General features: G+C 39.7%; 1 protein-coding gene across 8 annotated transcripts in view; it reads left to right on the top strand.

Annotated features, from left to right (window-relative positions):
- LOC115026305 (alsin-like) overlaps nt 1-18,512 on the top strand; it is a 36,089-nt gene extending 17,577 nt beyond the window's left edge. For 4 of the 8 annotated variants that reach the window (XM_029459067.1, XM_029459071.1, XM_029459069.1 and 1 more), the window contains 17 exons: nt 132-310; nt 746-811; nt 1,120-1,218; nt 1,840-2,004; nt 2,317-2,428; nt 2,918-2,995; nt 3,250-3,386; nt 3,690-3,845; nt 3,936-4,050; nt 4,919-5,076; nt 5,740-5,838; nt 6,065-6,247; nt 6,353-6,398; nt 6,575-6,636; nt 7,361-7,510; nt 7,842-7,938; nt 8,584-11,584. In XM_029459067.1, coding sequence (XP_029314927.1) covers nt 132-310; nt 746-811; nt 1,120-1,218; nt 1,840-2,004; nt 2,317-2,428; nt 2,918-2,995; nt 3,250-3,386; nt 3,690-3,845; nt 3,936-4,050; nt 4,919-5,076; nt 5,740-5,838; nt 6,065-6,247; nt 6,353-6,398; nt 6,575-6,636; nt 7,361-7,510; nt 7,842-7,938; nt 8,584-8,622 — 1,941 coding nt within the window. In that variant the 3' untranslated portion in view covers nt 8,623-11,584. Of the gene's footprint in view, nt 1-131; nt 311-745; nt 812-1,119; nt 1,219-1,839; nt 2,005-2,316; nt 2,429-2,917; nt 2,996-3,249; nt 3,387-3,689; nt 3,846-3,935; nt 4,051-4,918; nt 5,077-5,739; nt 5,839-6,064; nt 6,248-6,352; nt 6,399-6,570; nt 6,637-7,360; nt 7,511-7,841; nt 7,939-8,583; nt 11,585-18,428 lie in introns of those variants that run through there. The other 4 variants (XM_029459068.1, XM_029459070.1, XR_003834283.1 and 1 more) reach the window with 3 other exon arrangements.
- Nucleotides 18,513-19,167: the final 655 nt, after the last annotated feature.

Consider the following 19,167-nt stretch of genomic DNA (forward strand, 5'->3'; position numbering starts at 1 on the left):
ATAATGATTATCTTGTTCTCTCATGACGTTGTCATCTTTAATTCAGAATGCTCTGCTCTTATTCCGCCTCTCTCTCATATGGCCTTTTTCCTCTTTCTTAAAAACCTATGTTTTGTTTTCTCTCGCTCCAGAACAAGTGGCTTCGGTCTCTTAACCAGGCGGTGGATCAGGTGCTGGGTGGTGCAGGTCAGGGGTCGTCGCCGGGGTTAATAGCAATGTCTCGCACGACCTCCTACACGTTCAACGGAGACGGTCGGTTTAAAGATGCACAGTACACCGGGGGCTGGCTGGTAGGACGAGTTCATGGCAGGTTAGAGAGCTTGTATGTCTGCGTGTGTGGGTGTGTGTGGGCGCGCCTATCATCGCCATCTCTGCAGCTACATTGTGTACTGAATAATGTTTGCATATGGGTGTGTTCATTAAATGTATTTTTAAGTGTGGATAAACTCTTGGATATTGGAGTGTCCTTGAATGCACCATGAGGAAGAATATTGAAAATGTTCCTAACTCACTTATGGTACTTATAGTGCCATAACATAAGTATTAATAAGCTAAGCATGGAGAAACCACGGGGGAGGTACCACCATGAGATGGTTTCAGGATGACGACAGCGATCAGTCGAGGAGAGACCTGTGAGGCGAAGAGTAACTGTGAAAGTAAAATGTTAGGAATGAATGATTCTACTCAGTAGTCATTTTGGGTTTTGTGCAAATAGTTGGATAGTTAATTGTATTTGCCTTCACAGAGGCACCATGAAGTGGCCAGATGGACGGACCTACAGCGGGAACTTTAAGAATGGACAGGAAGATGGGTAAGCAAGTTGACCTGGTGTAGTACTATAAAGAGCTGGGTAATGTGTAATGTTGTTCATTTCCAATATGACACATCTTTCTAGCTTTTAGGAAGACCTGTGATCAGAAGATAAATATTTAAATACTTGCAGAAACAGAAAATAGTGGTCCTTACCGGCATTCACTCTCAGTCCTGTTTTAAACATCCAGCATCTCCAGAAACTGTGAAACCAGTTGGTGGTTTTTCCTATTTATATCTGTGTTAATAACTAACAAAGATTGAACTGTTGTCTCAACATTTCTGTACAATTGTTCTTTCTCTTTCCAGCTATGGAGAGTGTATAATACCTAACAAACTGCTGAATAAGCCAGACAGCTATCAAGGACACTGGAGAGATGGCAAGATCCATGGTTTCGGCAAGTACAAGTCAGTATACCGTTTTCTACTGACTTTTTAGTAAAGTGGACCGTAGCGTAGGAAAAGTGAATTTAAATAGTGCATAACCGAGTCACAGGAGACATGTCTTCATCACAAAGGTCATATCTAAATCACAGAGGTCATGTCTGATGTTCAGGAGACACTACATACAAATGCAAATCACAATGAAACTTCTCCGGTTAATTACCAACAATAAGACCATTTTTTCGATACCGTAAGTTTATGGAAATTAGACATTTTCTTGTTAGAAATGCACTAATTTGCAATCTGAACATTGTATGAAGCCAGATTAAAAATTCTTGTTTCATTTTGTGGACATATTAGAGACAAAGGTTTTTACTGAGGAAAGAACATTTCTTTGTATCCCTACATAAATCTGAAAATATTATTTCAAAAAGAAAAACAATTGCCATGTTTTGAGGAATAAAAAGTTCTATAAATCAGGCGATGAATGACATATGGAAGGACACCGCTGTAGAAACCTTCGCAATATAGAAATGAAACGTCATCATGTCTGACTCCCACACCCAACACGTCAGGCTTAGTGCCATGTTCTGCACATACAGACTTATCTGTGTGTGTCTTCATGTCTCTGTGGGTTCCACCCAGGTACGCCAGTGGCGAGGTGTACGAGGGCTGTTTCTGCGATGGACAGCGGCACGGTTACGGCATGCTGAGCTCCGGAAAACTGGCCAAAAAGTCCTCCAGCGTTTTCATTGGCCAGTGGGTCCACGACAGGAAGTCAGGATACGGAGTCTACGATGACATGACCAGGTCTGGGTCTTTAGGGTTGAACTCAAACCTAAACATTCTTCCAGTGACTTTGTTGATCAATCTTGAGAATATATAATATATTGAGAATAAAAATGAGATAATTTCAGGAGAACATCCTGTTTCTTAACTCAGTTATTTACTCAGTTTGTTTTTATTATCAACTGTAGTTTTATTTTTCAGTCCAAAGCATTTCAGTGGAATCTTGCTTTCAGTATTTGCAAACTGAATACTGAAAGTACAAATAGTGAATTACATGTTGTTCATGAAGACACACAACTGTCACTAGTCCCTGCTCTCATGTGCTCTTCCCAGAGGTGAGAAGTACATGGGACTGTGGCTCGACGAGCAGCGACACGGCAGCGCTGTGGTTGTCACCCAGTGCGGCGCTTACTATGAAGGGACCTTCAGAGACAACAAGATGTGTGTAAGTTCACCCTAAAGTAGGGCTATTCAATTAAAATTCAAAGAGATCCAGTTACTAACATTTAAATGGAACAGTCACTGCAGTCATTTGGTGATGTCCGGCCTGATGAATGTACTTCATTGTTGTGGCAGTCTGCGTGAGTTCTCCACTCTCAACCTTTGTCTGAGAGATTTAAACCTGGATTACCCAGTAGATTTGGGGCCAGTAAATGGTGCTTATGATATAATATAATTAATCATGTCATATCTTTTATCATTCATTCTATTTTAAGCTACAAACGTACTAAATATATCAAGAAATAAAAGTTGGTGGATAACAGCAACTTGTATGGGGATGCTCTGATGGACAGGAGGTGGTGCCACTGAGCTTTGATTTTCTCATATCAACTGTCGGTACCAAATGGTCTCAGGCAATGATATACTGCAAACAACGTGAATAGAATAATTTGTAAGTGTAATTATTGTTTATTTATTTATTGTTTTCTATCAGGGAGCAGGTCTGTTGGTGTCAGATGACGACACAGCTTTACATGGGGAGTTTTGTGATGACTGGACTGTCAACGGGAAGGTAGAAAGCTCCGTCTGCTTTTATCTGTGTGCTCTCGCTCTATGTTTGTCATCTCTGGCTTTATTACATGATTAATCAGAAAATCAGTTACTTGTCTTTTTGTGCTAAATTCCAACTTCAAATCTCACAGTTGTTAATGCAAAATGGTTACATGACACTAACAAGAAGCCCTAGTCACCAAAAACAATGACCTATCCAACTGCGTTGAATATAATTTCATACACATCCATTTCGCCCCCTCCCTCCTTCTTCAGGGTGTTTTATCCCTGTCTAACGGTGACTGCCTGGAGGGCCTGTTCAGTGGAGAGTGGACCGCAGGGCTGAAGGTGGTTGGAACGTACAGCAAACCAGCTGCAGAAGAACCAGAAAACAAAGAGAGAAACCGCCTGCTGTGAGTATTACTTTGTACTCTGCCTGCATCTGGAGCTGATGGTTTTGTGCTGTACAGAATGAGATTGTATTGAGGTTTGTAAATGAAGTTTTGAATTTGAAAAAAGGGATTCATCGGATTCAATAAGCAGGTCTTTGTTTTTTATTAAATACACTTTCTTAGATGAGTATAACTCATCAGTGCGTGCCTCTCTTTGTGTGCGGCAAGTAGGAGAGCAAACTGTTATTTGTATGTTCTTGTGTTCTTGCATGGGGAGTTTTCTGTGTTTGGTATTTAAAAATGTTTTAACTTGTGCCTGTGCAGCAGGGTGGGTCAGTACGTGGTGCCCGCAGGTCAGAGGTGGCTCTGTGTGTTTGATGAATGTTGGAGTCGACTGGGCTGTGACGCTGCTGGGAGAGGAGAGAGGACTGCAGCCTGGGACAACATCGCTGTTACTATAGCAACAGCACGACGACAAAGGTTCATACAGCGCACACAGAAGCAAATGTAAATGGTATCATACCTTTCTTAGATATACAGCTGTATATTTAAGTGTGTGTGTGTGTGTAGCCCAGTTCTCAGTAGGTCTCAGAGTAAAGTACTGGAGTGTTTGGAGTTTATTCCCCAGCACGGAGAGCCAGTGACCTCCGCAAACTACGACAACATACGAAGATACCTCATGAAGGTACAAGTGGGTGGATGTGTGTTTCTGCACTTATTAGAATCTGAACATTGATTTGTAAAGTACAAAGCATAAAGATGCAGCCAGATACAACAGCCCTGCAATACATTAGTTCTAAGCTCTTAGAATAACATTAATACAATTCAGCAGCACCACAAACTAGTTGAGTCAACACCTCTAAAAGAGTTTCAACAAAAACATTTTAACCTTCGTGAATGGAGGATTTATTGTACTAAATATTATATTACTAAATTATAAAACAGGTAAATGGAGAATCCATCAGGCTTCTAATGAGAACAGGTAAAGCAGGAACCTGTAAGAAGTACACGTAAAGAAATGTACTTTCCTTTGTGAAATATACCCAATTTTTGAAGTATATTAAGAAGTGTAGGTATCAGGGATGGGACGATATATAGGATTTATGGCGAATCAGAATAAATTCACAATAAATTGATCGTATTAATAGTCTTGAATATCCTCACGAGTGACTAGAAGAAGCTGTTCACTATAATATAGAGAAGTGAAACTTGTGTTCTTTATTTATGAAGGGGGGGGCCTTAGGATTCATGATTACCTCATATACTGTACCACATATTCACTAAAAAAATCTTTCTGTAATGCAATAGAAATATTTGTTAAGGTAAAATGATTCCTATATGTTTTTAGGGCTGATTATCAGGATAATATTGTGAATCGCAATTTATTTTGTCCACCATAATCGTGACATGAAGTTTTCATATCGTCCCAGGCCTAGTAGGTGCTGCCTTCGTCTCAGACTGAATCAAGGAGAACACTGTTTGCTCCTTTACCTGTGGATTTGTGGTTTTAATACTTAAGTGTGTGTCTGTGTGTGACTGTGGTTGTATGTCAGGCGTGTGAGACGCCTCACCACCCTCTGGGCTGGCTGGTGGAGACGTTGGTGACGGTCTACAGGATGACTTATGTTGGTGTGGGATCCAACCGCAGGCTGCTTAGACAGGCCGTCCAGGAGGTTCTGTCCTACCTCACACATTTCTACAGCATCGTTAGGTAGTTCAAGTTCTGAGTCCTCTCTTGTGTTGCCTCTTCACTTCTCAGCCCCCAGCCTTCTGCAGATGTGCATTGAGTGTACTTTGTAGGGCTGTACCGAATACCGAAGATTCAAAGCTTCATTCATAAACATTGACATTCAAATCCTAAATCAACATTCTAATGCTGCGCAGCTTCTTCTTTTCTTTTCTTTGCATGTCTATTCATTCTGTGTAAACCCGCTATTTCTGCACAGTTGCAGATAAAGACTAGGCTACACTTATTGATAGTATTATTTGTAGAATGATATTGCAGCGGTGGCTGCGTAGATTGGTTCCGACTCAAATATTTTCCAATAATTCCAGACCGTCGTTCAGTTAAAAAAACTAAACAGTTTACTCTCCCTAAAGGGAGGCACGCAGCTGTATTAACGGGGCGGTGTAGCATCAATATAACAGCAGCATAAATTATATTTATATAACCACAATAACAACAAAAAACTACATTTACGTATTTTTTATTATTTAGGGTGATGATGTCATAACATTTGGCGACTGACATCCAAAGCTAAATAAGAAAACCTCAAAAGAAGCTTTGAATGTAAAATAAATAAATAGATGATATTCGGTCCAGCCCTGCAAGTTATATTTAAAAACATTAAATAACATAAATTGTTGCCTGCAGGTTTCTGTTTCCGGGGTTACCAGATGATGGGGGCATCATCCCAGACCCCCCTGCTTCTCCATCTAAGAGCAATCACAACACTAACATAGCAGAGCAAGGGTGAGTGTCAACACACACACACACACACACACACACACACACACACACACACACACACACACACACACAGACCTAAAGGCAGTGATGGGAATCTGAGCAGATACAATGTTTATCTTATAAGATCTGTTTGTTAGCCGGTCCATCTCAATGCTATTTAAATAGATACTGTATTGTACATGGGACCCTCGTCTCCCTTTCTCTCCTCATCCTCCTCTTTGTCCTCCAGCAGTGTTATGGTGTTGAGCTGCTCCTCGCTGCTCCTCCCTCAGCTGCTCCCTCGACTCTACCCTCCTCTCTTCACCATGTACTGTCTGCAGGAGGAGCAGGATGAGGCCCAGTACTGGGAGCGCATCCTCCGACTCAACAAACAGCCCGACCAGTCACTGCTCAGCTTCCTGGGAGTGCAGGAGTGAGTGTGTGCATTCAACTAATGCACAAACAATTGGTTGAAATACTTTTTTTAAATTATGACCAACTCTAATCCAGAGATCTGCACTTTTTGTTTCTCTTGTAGGAAGTTCTGGCCCGTGTGGATGTCAATTCTTGGAGACAAAAAACAGGTCAGATACTAAATGTACTATTTTCTCCTCATGTACCTTTTTCTCAATGTCTGCACTCCCTTTCTACAGCTTTCAATGCAAACGTCCATCACTCCCACTCATAAGGGTTTACATGTGATTCCAACATAATGCTAAAGCGTGTGCATCTCTTGTTTTGTTCTCTTTCTTTACCACAGATTGTGTCCAGCAGTAAAGATGCCTGCTTTGTTTCAGCTGTCGAGACACTCCAACAAATAAGGTATCTGCCATATAACGTGACATAATTAATCAGTGATGTCACTAAATGTGACAATAGTGTGATTAGCAGATGAACAAGCAGGAAATCCAATCCAGATCCATGGAGCTTGAGTTCATGTCCAACATCTAATGTTTTGATTCAGTTTAGTTTGTTATGTCAATATATTTTTTGTCATGGAGTGCTTTCTCCCACGATGTGAACCGCTCCGAACAAACTCCAAAAGTGAAAGTGTTAGGTAACGGTTGGTCATGGTACAGTTTAGTTACACTATTTGAAATGGTTTGCGTTTTTGTTGTGTATTTTGTGATACATGTCCTTTCACAGCTTTTGGGGCATATTTGGAAAATAAAAAAACTTCATTCAGAAATGGGTCGTAAAGTTTTGTATGCAATCTTTAACAGTTTCTTTTATTATTTTTCATTTTGCAGGAATATTTTGATTGGACAAACTTGCAAATAATGATTGGGTTGTTTAAATTGTCATTAATTCTTGTGATCACAAGATTGCAAACTGACACTGCAGGATTAAGTGTCGCATTTTAAAAGTTTTACAACCCGTATTGAAAAACTTTAGCCCCCCCTCCCCCCATCCCCTCACTATGCGACAAGCTATGGCAGGATATTTAGCACAAATCTTATTTGTGTAACAGTACATCTCCGAACATTACCAACATTGAATGTGCATTATTGTGTTTGAATTAAAAAATGTCTCCCTACACATGCAGCACGACCTTCACTCCGTCAGACAAACTCCTCGTCATCCAGAAGACGTTTGAGGAAATGACCCAGGAAGTAAAACCTATGCTGGATGGTAACTTCCTGTGGTGCATGGATGACCTGCTCCCTCTTTTCCTCTATGTGGTGCTCAGGGCAAGGTGTGTTACCGCACACACACGCACACACACACACACACACACACACACACACACACACACACACACACACACACACACACCCACACACACACACCCTTTCCTTATTCATTGTATACTGTAATTCAGTTATTACTCTGATAATAGCTGATGTAGCTAATGTGTAGCTTTTTAACAAAATCAGGCAACAGTTAAACTAGCTTGTTGACCTGTGCGGTCCGGGTCAAGGATACACTTTGAATCAGAGGCTTCGGTATCATGACGATGTGTCGTGTTGCAAACCTGGAGTGGAGAGCGGACGCTGCTTTCTGAACATGTTTGTGCTGCTCTGCAGGATCAGGAACCTGGGAGCTGAGGTCAGTCTGATAGAAGACTTAATGGATCCCAACGTTCAGCACGGAGAGATGGGACTGATGTTCACCACCCTACAGGTGGGATGCCCCAACACACACAGATATTGCTTGACATACGTTATAAGCTTATATAGAGAGTATACTTGATATAAGGATTCTGTTTAGGAGTGACGTACTATATCTAGACCAGCTTGTAAAGCATAGTTGCAGCCTATTTTAACAGACTCTATTAAAAGGATGTATTATGTAATGGAGAAAAGGACCCTTTAAAGCTGAAAGTAAGCAGATACAATACTGAGGTGCCAGTGAACAGCTATTTTATTTTACACATTTACATTACACCCTAAAGGAAATCAATGAATATTATGTGTTCTGTGCTGACAAGTTGTCTTCATTCCGTTCCCTACATCTTCTTATCTGTTTGTTTTATCTTTTGTATTGTTTGCTTGTTCATTTATTTGTGTTTGTTGTGAGTTTGTGTTTATATATTTGCAAAAATATATGAAAGAGTAATGATGAGAAAAGGTCTATGGTGTAAAAACTGAATAACTCGACTCAATAAAAAGAAACAGTATAAACACAATTCCTTTTTTTTATTCAATAACTAAAATGATACATTTCAGGATTGTGCAGCCCTATTGTGCTTTTTAGATTCTATAATATAATCATCATCAGCCGTTAGTTCTTCGTCACTTAATGATCAATGAAATGACTCTGCTGCAGGCCTGCTACATCCAGATCCAGCAGGAGTCGGAGATGTAGGAGCGAAGACGCCACACAGACAAACAGCAATGAAAGCGCTGCCAGGAGCGGCGCGGTGCTTCACAAGCACGAGAACAAAAACCAGTCCAGCCGTACTCTACTGGAGGCTGCACGGACAGATGGAGGGACTCCTTCTGTCAAACAGGGAGAAGATGTCCGACACCTCATTCACTGTGGATCTTTCAGTATGTTTCAGCTCGCCAAACTTCAGTCTTTTCTATGGATAACACATCGCCCTCTTCTGGACATGTCAGAAAACTGCCCTCATAACAACATTTGGTAAGATGTTGTCACTGTAGGTTTTCTGTAATGCTTTGTACGAATACATCAGCTCGAGTTCAATAATATTCATCAAAAGTATTTAATGAAAATCCCAGACAAACGGTGCAGTTCTCATTACTTTACATTATTTTCATATGTTTGTCCTTAAGGGTAATTAATTATAAAGTGAAGTCCCGGTGAGGTGTTCTGTATATTGTACTGTATTGTCTGTATATATATTACGCCAGGCAAAGGGAGCTGACGCATCATGTCACTGAAACGTACTGTAAGTGGCTAGTTACTGAAAATCTTAAAGAATAATGTAGATTTTATTTGAATGGCCAGACACTCCTCAAAGGGAACTTTTGTTTCTGTCTTTCCACTTGTTTAATTTAACAGTAAATGCACTGTTGTAAAAATCCAATTTGAATGAAGCCTTCAGCGTTTAACCGCCTACAGTACACTGGATATGGTAACTGCAGTGAGAATGCTTTAGCACTCGTACAGATTAATGTGAGCATTTTGATGACTGTTCTCTGGTCCCAGAGCAGCAGCAGGAGGTCAAACTGAGCCTCATCAGTAAACAGATGAAGGGTTCTGCTTTTCTAACGAAATACAACTCAAACGTTGTTGAGTTTTACTGTCTGTGTGAGAACAGAGCAAACGGCTTTTAACGCCTCGGATGTGATTTGATATTTCTTCATCAGAAGCCAAACCAAAGTCACAGGTCAGAAATCCTGTTACATGAGAAATGAAGCTTCGTGACCTGTGATGTTATGTTACTCCATTTCTAATTTAGACCCTTTGTTAGCAGGAGAATTAGTTTAAAACCTCACACTAAACAGACTTTCACTTTCTTGACTGTTTTAAATCATTTGTATTAATGCATTTTGAGCGTTTGTATTCTCCTGTGATACAAACCCAAACTGTTCATGATCCTGCTGCATGTTGAAACGAACCATGAAGCCGTTTTTCTCAGGTCTGAACTTATTATTCACAACTCGTGTGCAGCCGACCAGTAGGACAGTGACATGTCACTACAGAGGGAAATGGTTCTGTACTTTACTTTATATAATTAATGAGGGAACACTGATTAGCTAAGCATTAAGAAAATGAGTGTGTGCACTGTTAGCGTTTTAGTTTAGTTCAGCCAGGAGAGGGTTTGAAGACGGATTATATTCACTTTGATTATATTGTGTTTTCAGGCCTGTGAGTTTGTGAGCAGGATTTGTTAAAAACTGCAGATTTCAGTGAAATTTGGCGGAAGGTTGACTCCGAAGAAGTGATGATTTTATAGATTAATTCACATTGCTAGTTAGGACATTTTAAGAATTGTCACTATTTTCTTATGAACTGCTGCACTTCCTTAAATGAAAGAGAAATGGCACATGTATGCCATGATTGTCTATCACTGTGTGAGTTTCAATGCAGCTAATTAGCCAGCTTACAAAAACATTAATGTACTTATTAATTAACTAATTATATTAGTTAGTTTTGATCTTTTGAAATGACTATTTTTTAAGATATTTTCAGAACATCAAAGTTATAACTTAAAAAATAAAAGTTTATGATCCTAAAGCATTTTTAGCTCCCAGAAATTTTCCCTATTTTAAGAACCTGAGGAAGCTTCAAATCACTTTTAAAGGAGCAATTATTTATTATTAGAAGCCATTTCAATTATTTATCAGAGATATATAAAAAGTATAAATCCTATGGAAGAAATTTCCACAACCCTGTCTGGATATTAAGCATCCTCGAGCTTTTATATTACATCTGAAATACGGAAAAAAGGTCCACTGAGAACTGACGTGGTGAAGATATAGACCTGCCTCCATGTTACTGAATATTGACGAACTGAGCTTGTTTTTTATGTCGTCAGGGTTAAAACGGACAGCCAACATAATATAAGTTCTCTTCAGCGTTACTGACTTGTGTACTGTATTTATTGTCACTCACCGTGTGTGTGTGTGTGTTGTGTGTGTGTGTGTGTGTGTGTGTGTGTGGATAGTTCTCTTTCTTTTTGCGATTTAAAACCACTGCAGTGAAGTGTAATCCAGATGTAACAACTAAGGATGGAAGCGGACCTCTCTGGTTAAAGGGCAGTGCAGATGTTTCGCATGTCAAATGACCTGCAGTGTTCAGCACGTTACTGAAATGGTCTAACACTAATGACTCAGAAAACTTAGTTATGATTTCTAAAATGGTCATATGTAGCCTAACATAAAGCGTACATCATTTCTCCTTTTTGGGCTCAAACATGTAAAACTAGTCCTGATCTTTTGGTAGAATCCGACATTTCGAGAATATAACATGACTGGATTGATGACTTGTGTTTATTATTATTTTTTAAGTCTGTGTTTTTGTAACTTCATACATTTGTAGAAATGGATGATCAGCGGTACTGATTGCAGAATGTTATCCAATGCCGATGGATTAATGAGACATAAAGTGAGATCAGAAATGTAAAATGTGTTTACTCAAAGGGGCAATAAATCAGGTTTAATTCTGGAAATATCTCCTTATCAATTCTTTATTCATTTGAACAAAAATGTTGATTAAGTTCTTGACTGTCACTGTATAGATTACTGAGTATCTGATCATATTAATCCGTTTCATTGGAGATGTTGATTGAATCCAAGACCTTGTACATGCAAAGCACACGTTCTACCACTGAGGTGAATAAACTCCTCTGGTGACATTATGAGGCTTTTACAAAGTATTCTGCTTTGGTACTTAATAACCAACAACTTGTCTGACTATCTTTAGGTTTAGGACTGACAAAACAAGACATCACCTTGGACTTTGAGAAACTAGGATGGATTTTCTTTTACAATTTTCTGACATTTTATAGACCAAAAGAATATCTAGAAAACACAATCGTGATTATTTTCATTATTGATTAATCTGCAAATCATTATCCCGACTAATCATTTAGTCCATGAAATGTTTACAGAAGTGAAAAACACCCATCACAACTTCCCAGAGCCACTCGCATGCACTGATGTCCACCTGTTCTGTTTGCACGCAAGTCTTCAGCTGGAGGTGACGCGATCAGAATATTATTATTTGGACATTAGGTTGATACAATTGTTTCCACGCAGCTTCACCTGTTTCAAAACATGAAGCTTTTTCTTAATTCACAGGGTTTTCTTTTGGGGGTTTTTTATACCAAAGGGATCCTTTGTGACTATAAAAGACTGATCCGGACTGATACGGTTTTTTATAGTCACACTTGTGGTGGTCGACCCATATGAGTTATCAGCAGATGGTAGTTTTTTTTTTTCTGAGAGAAAGAAAATGTCTAAAACTGACATGAATAAAAAATAAATAAACAATATTAGTGTATTGGCATTTCCTGTTGTTGGCTCAGTGAAATACTCAAATAAATATTCGGATATCTGAAGATCTAAGCAACATACTGTCATGCCTTGGTTTCTAAATGCAAAGGTGAAGGGTCAACGAGTCAAGTTACTGCTTTTTTAACATTTATTTATGATTTTCTTCAGCCAATTGAAAGTTGCCACTTAATCTAACCTGCATGTGGAGGCCACCACTGGATGAGGGATTTAATTGGCCTCCAGAGTATAAAGTGATGTGGTTTACAGGGAAGGAGTGATTATTCAGAGCTGCTGTCAACATATCATGGGTGCATCACCTCATGGATGTGATGCACCCATGAGAAGTGAAGGTGGTTAAGTGGAGAAGATATGTTTACTGTATATGAACATCCCTCTTCACGCATCAGTGTAATCACTCTCCACATCACTTCCTGTATCACTTTCAACATCACTTAAAGGGACGTCATACCAATCCCATTTGTACCTTTTGCTGTTTTCCTCATCTTCGCGACCCTCTGCCTGCAACATGTGGCCCTGTGTAGCGTCAAAGCAGTTTAATCCTCTTGTTCCTTTATCATTCATGAATGCCTCTTATCTAGTTCCTTTTAAATTGTGACTCCTATCAAATTCTTTTTTTTTTCTTTATAGCTAATCATGGTCCTTTATTAAAAACTCTTATCAAGTGTTTTCATTAACCGTGACTCTTATCAAGTTTCTAGTCTAGTGGAGTGCTTCCAAGCAAAGTGAAAGATACAGTCCATCACAGATCTGCAGCCTTCAGCCCTCGAAGCTCGAGCCCTGCCGTGATGTGCCTTCATGTGTGCGTCAGTCTGTCGTGCATAGAGTCTAAATATCAATATAATGGATAGTAAACCGATGTTAGATAGACCATGTTTAGCTGTGTGACTCTTCTTAGGATGTTAATGTCAGTCAGTCTGCCACTTCAGTCCAGACTGAAATATCTTGACTGTTGGACGGATTGCCATGAAATGTGCTCCACACATCCATGTTCCCCACAAGATGAGTTATACTAATAACCCTGGTGATCCCTTCACCTTTCCTCTCCCAGAGCTCCATCATCAGGTCACACCTTCAATGTATCCATTACTTTAGTTTGTGACCAAATACCTGCAAAACAAATGACTAATTCCCATCAGCCTCAGCTCTACTTTGTGTTTGTTGCTGATTAGCAAATGAACTAAGATGGTGAAACATGTTGAACATCTTACCTGCTAATCATCCTCATGTTAGCATTATGATTGTAAGCATGTTAGCATGCTTACGTGAGCATTTAGCTAAAAATACTGATGCCTTAGTGCAGTCTGGCAGAGCTGCTAGCATGACAACCAGAGCTCTGCAGGTTGGCTTACTATTGAACTATTTATTTATAAATCCCTTCTTACTTTGATTGTTTTGAATACAGATAACTTGTGGTTCCTAGAGTCTCTAAAAGTACAATGGGAGCCAGAGCCTTCAGCTATCAAACTCTACCGTGCTCCCCTTGAACACTTAACAAAAAGATGCCTCCTTTCAGGAGAAGGTCTCTGACAGGATGTTGATGATGACAATCAAAAGATTAGGAAGCTTTAATATTTAAAATACACAGTATAGCACAAAGTAGGGGAATCCTGAAACGTATAAGACTTATATTGTGTGAAACAACTAACTCAGCAAGATGACGTAGGTTGGGTAATGGCACACAACGGACACAAGAGGGAACTATTTGCTTTTATTAATGTGGGACACAGTGAGCATATGCATTGGCACAGTATCTAGAGAGACAACATGAGAGTGGAGACTTATACATATACACAACTGTGGCAGTGCCTAAAACAAAAAGCTAAAAGAGGCTAAAGATCTGCTTAAAGCTTTCCTTTCCACTCAACACTTGATTCAAGGTTAATATAAGAAATACAGATTAATGCAAGTTATGTAGTGAAGTGATTTACTGAAGTCTTTCAGTAAATGTGTTTTGTTCACTTCCACCACTGAACAAGTTACTGAAAATATGACTGGTACTACAAGTAACACAGATACAGATACAAGTAAAATCATTTCTTTCTTTTGTTGTAGTTTTACTCTTTAGCTACAGGATGACGACCCACAGGTGGCTTATTTTACAATAACTGCTGCTATCACAGAATTATGCATCATTATTATGCATCATGAAATAGTATATATGTGCAATAATTAAGACCTTGATTAAAGTTACATTCATGTTTCTTTAGTTTGCATCAATCTCATGGACGACCATCAGGACTGTGTGCGGCGTTCTTGTCGTAGATAACTGCTTGACTGCAGATGTAACCAGTGTGTTGATTCCTCTTACAACAGATGTTGTCGGTGCCACCTCAGCCTCTTAATGTCACGCCTGCCTGTGGAGTTTGATCATAGATCAGCACCTGTGCTGAAACAAGAGACCATACTCACTTAATGACAGCTCTTGCATGGGTGTGACAAAGACATTGTGTGTGTGTGTATCCTTATTTCAAGGATTGACCTCAAAAGACACCCAACACCTTTTAATTATGTCGGTCTGTCCGAGAAGCGCATGAAGTGCACATTTCAAGATTAGGTCAGGAGTTTATTTTTTAATGGTTTGATATGATTAAACTGGCCACTGAAGGAACATTGAGTTTCCCTAAAGTCTCAAGTCATCGCTCTCTGCACAGAGAAAACCTCCAAATATGGGTTATACTACGAGAAAGGATTTTAACTGGGTGAATCTGCTGAGTCTCAAGAGTGAGCAGAAGAAGCTATTCTCCTGACAAGACAGAGAACAGATGAATAACAACTGCACGTTCATCCTGCAACCTTTTTAGTTTTGCATATTGCTTTTTTTTTATGTGTTTACTGTCCAGTTGAAACATGCTGGGAGAAATGCAACTACAAATGTGATGCAATGTGTGATTTGGAGCTGAAGTTCTAAACTTTTTAATTTCAGAGACCCACCTTTGATCTCACAGCAGTTTGTTTATGTATACTTACTTTAGTTACTATTTAGTTTTAAGTAAAGTATCCAAAAGACTCATTTGGTGAGTAAACCAGTGACTCAAATGTAAGCACTGCTGCCATTGAAAATGGTCATTTGTGTTTATCTGAATCTCATGGTGATGCAACAGGTATTGTTTGTTCACACTTTTGCTCTTTCCAGGTGTCAAAGGTTATTCAGGGAAACACAGGAACTGCAGAGTGTTTAAAAAATATCAAACCTGCTGGCATGTGTTTTGGAAAGACAGACGCCAGAGAGACAGTGGAAGCTGTTTTTAGTAGATGTGGGAACAGTGACCTTTAGGAGCTGCAGCAGAACAAACATTCACAGCTTCTGATTCTGATGAAGATTTACACGTTTTATCTGCAGCGGTGACCAAAGGATACATATATTTACGCTAGTGTTATCTCGCAAGTTAGGGTCAGGGCGGGCGGTGAGAAACTATAGGAAATAAAAATCTTTGAGGATGTAGCAGGAATAAATATAGTACATATGAGAAATGGCCAAAGTTAAGAAGAACATTTTTGTTTTAGGATACATCACATTTGACGATAGCTATTTGCTCTCATATGACAGAGAAGCACTGCCCACACTGATGGTGGACCCACCAGATTGTAACACCACTGAATCATCGAGGACGGAGGAGGAGGCCCACAAAATCTGGAGCAAATGGCGTAGACTCCCGTCAACCACCTGGAAACCCAGAGATGGTGAAGTCTCGGAGGATTCACTGGCACGACGGCTGTGTTCAGAACTGAACACGGTCACTGACAACGACAGTGTCCCAATCCTCCGCAGAGATGAAGGCTTATCTGTCTTGAATGTAAGAGGGAAAAGCAAACACAGTACTTTTTAGTATACAGTACATTATATCAGCTAATTGTTCCGCCCTGTTTCAATATTGATTCCATGGTTTTAATCATGTTTGAACAATTTCATGGTATTCATGAAAATGGCTTCACTGTGTGTGACAGAGAGGAAGAGAGTGAGTGAATACAGTTAACTCCTCTTATATGGGTCAAAGCTCACAAGATCTTTCTGCGCTTTACTGATTTCCCAGACGAGCTGAATGAGATCAGCAGCGTGAAAAAGGGATGTTGAAATCTCTGAAATGTGTTAATGCAGTGTGTTGTAATCTTCATGATTTTATTTCATCTCACATCCACACTTGGCTAAAGAGACACTTCCTTTAGTAGGGATGTGTATGTGGTGCCATAGCAGTCAGGTCCAACCTGCTTAGTTTATCTCCCAAATTAAGTTAAAATACATGAAATAAGGTGTGACAATATAACAAATGGACTTGGTTGTGTTTCTGCCTCTATCACACAGAGAGTGCTGACATCCAACCTACCTGCAGAGAGAGAGCTGAGGGACTGTCAGAGCTGCAGTTCAGCCGGTTCAGGTTGGCACAGCTTCTCACACACACACACACATTTTGGTGGTCTGCCCGTACCTCAGCCATGTTTGTCTGCAGAGAGGATGACAGAAAGTAAGGTGGGAGAGAGACAAACAGGGAGAGCACAGGAGAGAATGCAAAGCAGGTGGAGAAGAAAGAAAGAGATATCAAGTCTCCTCACGTTAACCCTCTTACTTCTACTGCAAAAAATCTTCCTGCAGAATATGTCTGGGAGAGTGAGTTCTCATTTAATTGAAAGATTAGAAACCAGGTGTAACTAATATAAATTCAGACTGAAAACCTGGATAACCTCAACCGCCTGTTTAAGGAAGAAAACTTTGAATAAGCACACATCAGCTCCACATGGCAATGGAGACATGCTATAAAAATGTTTGGATTTGTTTTTTATTTGAAGAACTGAACTGTTGGATGTAAAGCTGTTAGAAAAGAAGAAAGCATACAGACAAGAGATGGAGAGACATCTGCAGCACTGAGCTGTTGCTGGTGCTTATACAAGAAAAAAAGGATTATTTGTCCTCTTTTGAGTTCTTCTCTGTCCCTCCGTTGAAGGAGGACACAGGGGATTCTGAGCTATTGACCCAGTTACCTACCGTGACTAAATGCTGGCATGCCTGTTGCAGTGGCCCAAGCCATCCAGCCTGCAGTACATAACTCTGCCATCGCCAGTCATTCACCAATAAACACTGAAATAGGTGGACATTAATGACGTGCCAGGGACATAAATTAAGTTAACTTAAAGGACGAATTATTTCCACTGAACCACCGAGAGTATGCACCTCAAGATAAATCAGTATGTGTTTTTGAATCATATCCTGCGTAAACTAATGCCAGCGTATACGAAATATACGGCAATACGCTGGTGTACGTTGATATTAATTAAGGGTAAATTGTGATCGTTCGAAGGACGCAGACGATACGCCGAACACGCCAGACATATGGTCCTGTCACACAGCTCCGTATGGCAGAAACATGCCGGCATATATGAAAAGTAGCTCAACATTTGTTAGAGTCCAAATACATCCAACCTTTCCACAGCGGTGTTGTAGCTGACGTATACATAACGAATACATAACAAATTATTATACGTATGTCAAACATTGATAGCGTATCACTTACTTATTTAAAACGTATTAGAGCGTCTGGCCAACGGAGCTGGAAAAGTGCCATCTGGTTCACGTCATGCTGATGCTGGAGAACGGCTAACATGCTGAACGCTAGCTGTACTGTAGAAACACGTTTAATAAGTTACTCCGTCGTCAGGCATCATCTTAACAGGGTAGGAATAGGTTATCCACTCGTTATCAATGAGTTGGCTGTAGGATTCACCGTCAGCCGACTTAGCCTATATCTAACATATCTCTAACGTATTCACGTACTGTATTCACTTATGTCTAACGTAACGTAAGTGTAACGGCTCCATAATTTATGAAGCACACGTTGGATACTTCCGAAAACTTTGAACACGCTCAAAACATTTTCACAGACATGCGTATCTGTATACGTTCACTTTTCCGATCCGATGAAAAGTTGGACGTATTTGGACTCTGACAAATTGTGAACTATTTTTCCTATACGTTTCCGTCATACGGATATGTGTGACAGGGCCTTAAGAAGTCCATACAATAAATGGTTCTTTTAAAGGCTTAAAATGTCTTATTAGTCTTTTCTCGCATCTTGTTTTAATGAAAACAATTTTTTGTGGTGACCATATTTGCATACTTTATACGTACTGAATGTGTCCCAGCGAATGCCAAATTACAGGAGAGGGTTCTACAAAGGACTGATCGTTCGAGCAAAGTGTGTGTGTGTGTGTGTGTGTGTGTGTGTGTGTGTGTGTGTGTGTGTGTGTGTGTGTGTGTGTGTGTGTGTGTGTGTGTGTGTGTGTACAATATGTCTTTATTTGTGTGTAAATAAATTAAAAATAAAAATAAAGACAAATTGTCAGAATGCACACACTTTGACGTGCAGGTCAGATCTAATTTGACTTTACTTAAAATCTAGTATTGTTACTGTTGTTGACCTCAACATGTTTTAATGAAAGGTTTATTAAATTAAAAGTAGTTAAATTAAAATGCCCAAGAAATTGTCATTTTTGTAAGATAGGCTACTCTGCAACCTCACCAATTTCTTAAGGTACAGACCACCAGATAACACCACTCCACTTCTAAATGTGACTCCGTAAGCGCAGCAGTACTCTGAGCTAAATGCTAAAATCAGCATGCTAACAAGCTGATTTTAGGCAGTTAAAATGCTTCTCACTGGTGTCAATCATAAGTTAGTGTGTTAGCATGCTAACATTTTCGAATTAGTACCAAACACAAAATACAACTGAGGCTGATGCAGAATGTCATTATAGTTTTGCAGGTATTTGATCATAAACCAAAGTATCGGACCAATAAATATTTTGATCTGATGAAGGTGAAGTACAATTCATTGAATATGTGAACCAAATTTCATGGTGAACCATCCATTAGTTGTTGAGACATTTCACTCAAAACCAAAAAGGCCTCAAGGTGGCACAAGAGGAAAAGTCAGAG

This window comes from Cottoperca gobio, chromosome 21 (assembly GCF_900634415.1).
Source record: "Cottoperca gobio chromosome 21, fCotGob3.1, whole genome shotgun sequence".
NCBI lineage: Eukaryota > Metazoa > Chordata > Actinopteri > Perciformes > Bovichtidae > Cottoperca > Cottoperca gobio.